This window comes from Micropterus dolomieu, unplaced genomic scaffold (genome assembly GCF_021292245.1).
Source record: "Micropterus dolomieu isolate WLL.071019.BEF.003 ecotype Adirondacks unplaced genomic scaffold, ASM2129224v1 contig_408, whole genome shotgun sequence".
Classification (NCBI taxonomy): domain Eukaryota; kingdom Metazoa; phylum Chordata; class Actinopteri; order Centrarchiformes; family Centrarchidae; genus Micropterus; species Micropterus dolomieu.
Genome location: NW_025729398.1, coordinates 1 through 7979, shown reverse-complemented (window position 1 = coordinate 7979; position 7979 = coordinate 1). Strand labels below are relative to the sequence as shown.

Genomic DNA, 7979 nt, shown 5'->3' with positions numbered 1-7979 from the left:
TGTGTATATTCAGCTGCTGACTCTGAGTCTGATTTGTTCTTTACTATTATGCTGTATGTCCTCTGCACCTGTCCAAGAACAGATTATTGCAATGTGTTTTGCTTCTTTCCCTCTGTCTGCATAATTATGCAGATAGATGGAAACTGTGTGTTGATCATTAACATTCACGTTAAGCCTGTGTTTGCTTGCCCGACCAGTCAATGTATATGCAGAAGTGATAAAACCTCTGCTGTTCACTTGTTTTACTTTGACATTTTTATTTTCCTTTTGACTCTTTATGCACACTTTAGTAACAAACAGTAAGTGTTAATTTAAAGAGCGTAATCATGTGTGCATATGTGTGTGCAAGTTGCATAACATACAGTAGAACAGAAAAGTCAGTTAAGTTTATAGTAAATCTATTTTACATGAACATTGGAGCACATTGGTCACCTTTCTTCTGCATATATATATTATTCCCTGCATCTGCATACATATATTTGGGTATATCTTTGTTTTTCAGTCGTGATTTTGCCAACTCTTAGAGTATTGGCCGCCTCTGATGATGAAAACGAGGTTACCTTCTCCTGCTTGGCCAAAGATTTTTCACCAAATGATTATGGGTTCAAATGGCTGAAAAATGAACAGGAAATTCCCAACAAAATATATGAGATCAAAACACCTCCTAAGGAAAGGGTTACAGAGAATGGAACTAAGGTGTACAGTGCAGCAAGCTTTCTTGCTGTACCGTTCAGTGAGTGGGATGACAACACTGACAACAAGTTCACATGTGTTTTTGAGGGGAGAGGTGAAAAAGGTGACAAAACAAATGTGAATTCATCCCTGACCCACAAAATTTGTGAGTATATTTCAAAATTTTCTTTCAAAATTAAATACAAATCTAATTCTAATTCCCATACGTTTGCAGCCCTTTCTGCTTAATAATTGTTAATTAATTCCTCACTCAGCACCTGAACAATGCGAAGGTCAAGTGGATATAAAGATCACTGGCCCCAAATTGGAAGACATCTTTTCAAATAGAAAAGGAACTATAGAATGTCATGTCACAATAAATAAGCCATCTGTCGAAAAGATATTCTGGGAGGACCACAACGGAAAGGAAATGGCTGATGCCTCAATGACCCCCCCTAAAGGAAGTAAAGGCCCATTCACCCTGCCACTTGAAATCTCTTATGATGAATGGAGCAAGGGGGTGAAACGCGTCTGCATTGTTGAACACACAGAGGTGATTGACCAAGTAAAGCAACTCTATCAAAGGAGAAATGGTAAGAAAGCTATTCAGCAATTGTGCACTACATCAAACAGGTTAAGAGTGTTATTTCTAAGTGTGTTGTTTTGTGTATTGGTACTGTGTGTTTTGTAGCAGAGGTTTCCTTCAGTACTGCAGGTTCTTTTATCTGTGGCAGGAGGCCTAATTGTTCTCTCGTGCTTGCAGGAGGACAGACTCAGCGTCCTTCAGTGTTCATGCTGCCTCCAGTAGAACATACTAGAAAAGAAATGGTGACCCTGACTTGCTATGTGAAAGACTTCTATCCTCAAGAGGTTTTGGTGTCTTGGCTTGTTGATGACGAGGAAGCAGACTCAAAGTACAAGTTCTATACCACAAACCCTGTAGAAAACAATGGATCTTATTCTGCTTATGGCCAGTTATCACTCAGCCTTGAGCAGTGGAAAAAGAATGACGTGGTGTATAGCTGTGTAGTTTACCACGAGTCTCTGGTTAACACAACTAAAGCTATTGTCAGGTCCATCGGGCAGAGAACATTTGAAAAAACCAACCTGGTCAACCTCAACATGAACATCCCTGAAACGTGCAAGGCCTAGTAGATGTTGTTTTGTGTCGTTGTGTCTTCTGTTGTTTGTTGTTTAATGTTTGTTGCTTGTGATATGACATTTTGTTTGTCTTCTTAATGCAAAATAAAAAATAAAAAAATGCCCTTTGCAACTCTGTTGATGTATGTCGCATTTCATGTCTTTATTGGAGCAATGTTTTGAGCTACATGTTTATTGTAAGTGTAATGTCACATCTAATGCAGCACAGGTTAGATCCAGCACAGTGACATTAATAATATATCAAACCTTCAGCATCATATTGTATTCACTAGAGTAACGCTGCCACCACTCCACTAAACTGAGGCAAAAATAAAATGTGTTCATTTTTATTTGTAGTGCATTAACACTGTTTGTGTGTCTTTGTGTATGTGTTGTCCTCTACTGGGTCTTGCACCCTCAATACAAGACAGATGATTGTTTAAGGTTGAACTCCAGCTCTGCGGTCTCTCAGTCAAATGATGAAAAAACTGATTCACACGCCAAGTCAGGCATGCCACACCAATAATGGGGCCTTTCAAAAGCAAGTCAGGATCAATCTAGGACCACTTTAATCAGCACTTTAGAAGGACATGCAAAACTGTTAGGCCTTGTGGTAACAATGTTATAAGTAACAAGACATGTCGCTAAGACATAATGCCTTTTTTTAATTTATGGTTATCTATTTCATACATGGATTGACTGACTAACTGATTGATTTACTGATTAAATCCACAGACCTGTGAGGTTTTAAAATATATTAACCTGCTATAGGAAATCAAAGAATTTGGTCATTAATAGAATTTGGTCTCATCACAGTTAGCCAGGAGTGGATTTTCCCAAGTCCAGGACATCCGGAGTTCATGATTAAAATGGACTACCAGTGGAACAGTACCATCGAGGCAGAAGATGACATGGGGAGAATAGCCCTCACCTTCATCCTTCTCTTCATCATCACTCTGATGTTCACCATTGCAACCACTGCTTTCAAGGTAATACTGAGTTTACATGTCAGAGTGGAGCACATATTAACCAGAAAAACACAACTGAGTAAACAGTTTTATGTATTCAAACAACACAGATGGGTTGACAAAAATCTAACATGAGGAGTGGAGTAACAATAGATTCATACAGGGCATAGCTGTGACACATGATAATAACCATCATAATGTAATCACATCATAACTACCTCAGAAAATTAGATTTTGTTGTCTGCTGATGTATTTACCGCTCTGACCAGCAACTAAAATGATCCCACAGCGCCACTATCTCTTTCTAAAGATTAAATTCTAAAAGTGATTGCAGCAAAAGATCAACCATCAGTGATGTATGGGTGTCCGGGGGGTTGGACACAAAAACAACCAATGCTTTTAAACATTAAACTCTTTTGAGTTCCGTCTTTTCCTTCAGTGATTATTTCAGAGCTATTATAGTTAATCAAATTTTATTCTGCAGGTGTTTCTGTTATCGTGTGTTCAGTACAAATCCAAAACAAAGTTAATTAAACTGAATGAATTTATTTAAGTAGTACAGTAAACTACAACAGAAGCCAGGTGTGACATTCTCGTTGTGCCATATGTTGATACATTTATTTTACAAATCATGACAAAATGCATGCACGGTTCAATGCCTCACTTGACAAATATGTAATAACAGTAAAGTTGATGTCTTCAAAAGAGAAAACTCACAACACCTTTGAAATCCAAAAGAAATATTTAGGTTCCAGTAGTAAATCTTTTTCTTAAACTGTGAATAACTTCCTTACAAACATTCATGTGTGTATTATGATGTTTTATAATGCGTCAATGTTTTAACTATATTGTGCATACAATGGTCTTATAGTGCATCTGTAATTTCACCACACATGTAAGTGGTGACAAATAGCAGGAATTTGATCATGTTGGAGCAACATTACTAATCTGTATTTGTTTTCTTCTGTTTTTTCAGGTTAAATGAAACAAGGAGAACTTTCTGTACAAAACTGTTTTTCACACATTTTTCTTATAAACTCATAGTTTGATGTAAGTAATCACAGCTGTCCTTTTTTCCATTCTTATTACAAGAGCTTTATGTAATTTTGAAAATAAATGTTTAAATGAACATAACCATTAATGTTGCTCCTCCATCTTTGTTCTCTCATCCATTATTCTGAAACTGTTCATACTGTCTATAGTTTCACCTATAAATGTTTGATACATAATGCTCATAAGAATACCATTTCTTATTTTTATTTTAACTATGTAATATGTTGTTGTGTTCATCACCTCCCCAGCACCTGGAATCAACAGCCCGTGTTCTACTCAATATGTAAATGTGGAGATTTTACAATCGGTTAGTTCTGAGTCTATTATTAATAGACTCAGAACTAAAACCTTTAGCAAAGTCATGAGAAGCCATGTAAAATAGTTGTGATAACACATGTAAACTGATCTGAGATATTTAAATGTGCACTCTGTTTCTCTTACTGGCATAAGCGCACCTCACACCTGGTGTCTGCAATGCACCGTTGCTCTTGGCTCTGTTTCACTTCAGTATTTTGGTACTTTTTTGGATCTGGGTGTTACTCAATGCTTCCGCTTGCTGCTAGCTGTGATCACTCTGCCCTGTCATTCTGCGGCATCTGTGCAACAGACTTCCAGCCCCATCGCCTCCATCTCCACCTGACTTTATAACACCAGACACTGTAAAAGTACAACTCTGCCATCTAGCCTAAATACAAAGACATTACACTTAGAATTGTTTACAAAATCTGAAGGTATGTATAGGTGAAGAGATAAAATGAGCTCAAATTTTCAAAATATTCCATGTTCAGCATTTAGAATGAGGCAAGTAACGTAAAAATAATCTCTTCTCCGTCTCAGGACTGCGGGTTGTCTCTCCAAACATCACATTACACCCTGTGTGGGAAGGTGTAATCGGGGCCTCACCTGTCAGACTCCTCTGCACCCTAAGTGGCTTCTTTCCAGACCAACTGAGTGTGATGTGGCAACGGGACAACCAATCTCTAAACATTGTGCAAACCCAAAGGAAGCTGCAGAGTGTGAAGGGAGTGGAGAAAACCTTCAGTCTAAGCAGTGAGATTGAGCCAAATATGAAACAGTGGACAGGTGGCTCAAATTTTACATGCAGGTCCACTCATATCAATAGTGAATTTCAAAAAACAATAAGTATTTGTCAAAGTAAGTATATATGGCTAATGTCTCAACACACAATATGAAAATTTTTGATACACCATAAATCTTTTTGATACAAAAATGCATGTTGTGATTAAAAAAGTAGTTGTAGTAGTATTAGATTTACATGTATGGACAAACATGTTTTTTTCTGCAGCACAGACAAGCGCCCCTCCTTCCGTTCATGTGGAGATTCCCAGCTTCAAGACAGTAATGGAGTCAACGTCTGATGTGACGGCAACATGTTCAATCCACAAAGTGTTTGAAGCAATGGTGACCTGGCTGATGGATGGGCAACCCGCATCCAGTAACCAAGTGAACCAGGTCACAAATACAACTTATTTAATAAGCACTCTGACGGTTTCCTCGAGTCGGTGGAAACAACTGAAGCTTCTGAAATGTAAAGTTGAACATCGCTGCTTCTCATCCTCTGAGGAGACAATAAATGTTGCAGGTCAGAGGAGAAGACAAAATAAAAATCAGGTGTGTTGTGACAGCAAAGTGCCTAAAAAAATTCTTCCTTGTTTTCTTTCTGTATCATCCAGCGCCCGCAGTTACAGCTCCATCAGTGGAGATCAGGAGATCTCTCCCAGATTTGCTGAAGGGAAACAGTTCTGTGCTGGAGTGTGACGTCACACAACTCTCCTCCAGTGACCTCTACATCACCTTTCAGGCCAACAGTGTTGACATCTCTGACAAACAGTATGTTGATCTTCCTGAAGCCCCAGGCCTCCATTCAGTCAGTAGACGCTTCACTGTCCCTCCAAACTACTGGAAGAGAGACACAAGTTTCACCTGCAAAGTGAATCAAGGTTTCTCCAGCAGCTTCAAGTCAAACCCCACTGGCAATATTTTTGGTGAGAGGAGTTTCTCTTTCTGTTCTTTAAACAATAAACTGATAATGTGATCGATCGATTCATTGATTTATTCATTTGCTCACATAATGTTTAGTGGACCCATCAGTGGAGCTCCTTCAGGTCCCCAATAAAGAGTCAGGACCACAGAGGATCTTGTGCTCTGGATGGGGCTTCAACCCTCAAATTAAATGGTTTCCTGAGTCTCAGCAAGCATCTCCATCAACGAATGACATCAGCATGAGTGCAGATGGACGTGTGGCAGTAACCAGTCAACTTCACATCCCTCAGACAGAGTGGAAAACAGGGAAGGTCTTCACTTGTTTAGTGTCTGACAAGTCTCTGAGTAAAACAGTTGAAAAGAACATCAGCATCTGTTCAGGTAAAATTAAAACATAAGGACAGTACCAACAATAACATGCAGTTTAATGAGAATAATATGGCCATCCAACAAGGTTTTCACTTTTAATTTAAAGCAGATTCAGCTGATTGAAGCTGCGCTGTTCAATATATTTATTATAATGATTAATCAAATGACTGTGTAATGTGAAAGGTGTCGAACCCACAGAGAGTTATCACCCAACTCTGCTGCTATACAGGTCTATGGAGCCTTTTAGCTTCTTTTCTATCACTGGCTTTGTTTTCTGCAGCTCTGCTCTCTTCAACAGCCAACTGTTTTTAGGGAAAAACTCTGATAAACCCACCAAACACTACCTGCCCGGCACCAAACTACAGACAAACAAACTTTGTGACAGGTGAACACATTAGAGCCTTTACTTCAACACCAATATATTTACCTCACAACTTGTAGAGACCAAAACAGATCTAAAAGGAGAGTAAAATAATATAGTATACAGTCTTCGCTTGTGAAGTGTCTGACAGATCTCTGAACAAGACTGTCAGGAGGGAAATTAGCCTCTGCTCAGCTAAAATGAAAACATAAGGAGAGCAACAATTACATCCAAATAACTAATGAGAATTATACAACCATCACGCCACTTTTTTTATTTGAATATAAAGCTGATCTAATCAATTTATGTTAACTAGGAGGCAGAAGAATAATCCAAAGAAGCTGGTAGATGCTCATCCACCACCTTCTATCTGCTTACAGCATTGTTAGGCTGACATGCAAACAATGGCCTGCTGTAGTATTGAGCTGAAACAGAGCCACATTAACATTATTTAGAATTGTGTTTCTGGCCACCTGGTGGATGTAAATCCAATATTCACTGGTCTTTGTACAACTCTTCACAAGAATCACACTTATCTGATTCTTTTGCTAGATGTTCTACTGTTCCTCTGCCACTCAGTAACATATTAATGTCTGCCATTTAGTGCTGGACAGGCAACATACACCATGTTTGGTCAGAGATGATGAGACTCAACCACTAAATGTGCAGGATGCTCAATCTGCAGTAACAAAAAGTTGAAAAAAGCTGAAACTTTCTATAGAGAAGCAGAATGATACTTCTCTGTGTTTTTGTTATAAGAGATTCCTTTCATATTACATGGTAATTTGATTTAATATAAAAAATTTAATATTAAATAATGCAGTTTAAAAGCATAATATCAACATGGTCTTGTAATGTTGAAGACAATATTGGATTTGATTTTGCTTCATGACTCTTTACTTGTATTTTGGACTCTCAGTTTATTCAAGCGCCCCTCCTTCTGTTCATGTGGAGGTTCCCAGCTTCAAGACAGTAATGGAGTCAACATCTGATGTGAAGGCAACGTGTTCAGTCCGCACAGTGTTTGAAGCAAAGATGACCTGGCTGATGGATGGGCAACCCCCATCCAGTAACCAAGTGAACCAGGTCACACATACAACTCATTTAATAAGCACTCTGACGGTTTCCTCGAGTCGGTGGAAACAACTGAAGTTTCTGAAATGTAAAGTTGAACATCGCTGCTTCTCATCCTCTGAGGAAACAATAAATGTTGCAGGTCAGAGGAGAAGACAAAATAAAAATCAGGTGTGTTGTGACAGCAAAGTACCTAAAATAATTCTTCCTTGTTTTCTTTCTGTATCATCCAGCGCCTGCAGTTACAGCTCCATCAGTGGAGATCAGGAGATCTCTCCCAGATTTGCTGAAGGGAAACAGTGCTGTGCTGGAGTGTGACGTCACACAACTCTCCTCCA

The 7979-nt window shown here is 38.7% G+C and overlaps 2 gene segments (V, D, J or C); both read left to right on the top strand.

Annotated features, from left to right (window-relative positions):
- The first annotated feature begins 953 nt into the window (after positions 1 to 953).
- LOC123964072 lies at positions 954 to 3914 on the top strand. The segment is given in 3 exon segments: positions 954 to 1265; positions 2629 to 2801; positions 3757 to 3914. Coding segments are annotated over 3 exon segments (345 nt in total).
- A 206-nt stretch (positions 3915 to 4120) lies between these two features.
- Positions 4121 to 7975, top strand: LOC123964071 (the record flags this gene model as incomplete). The annotated part of the segment is given in 8 exon segments: positions 4121 to 4140; positions 4488 to 4564; positions 4671 to 4988; positions 5140 to 5436; positions 5528 to 5839; positions 5934 to 6218; positions 7487 to 7783; positions 7875 to 7975. Coding segments are annotated over 8 exon segments (1707 nt in total), but the record flags the coding sequence as incomplete, so codon positions are not given.
- Positions 7976 to 7979: the final 4 nt, after the last annotated feature.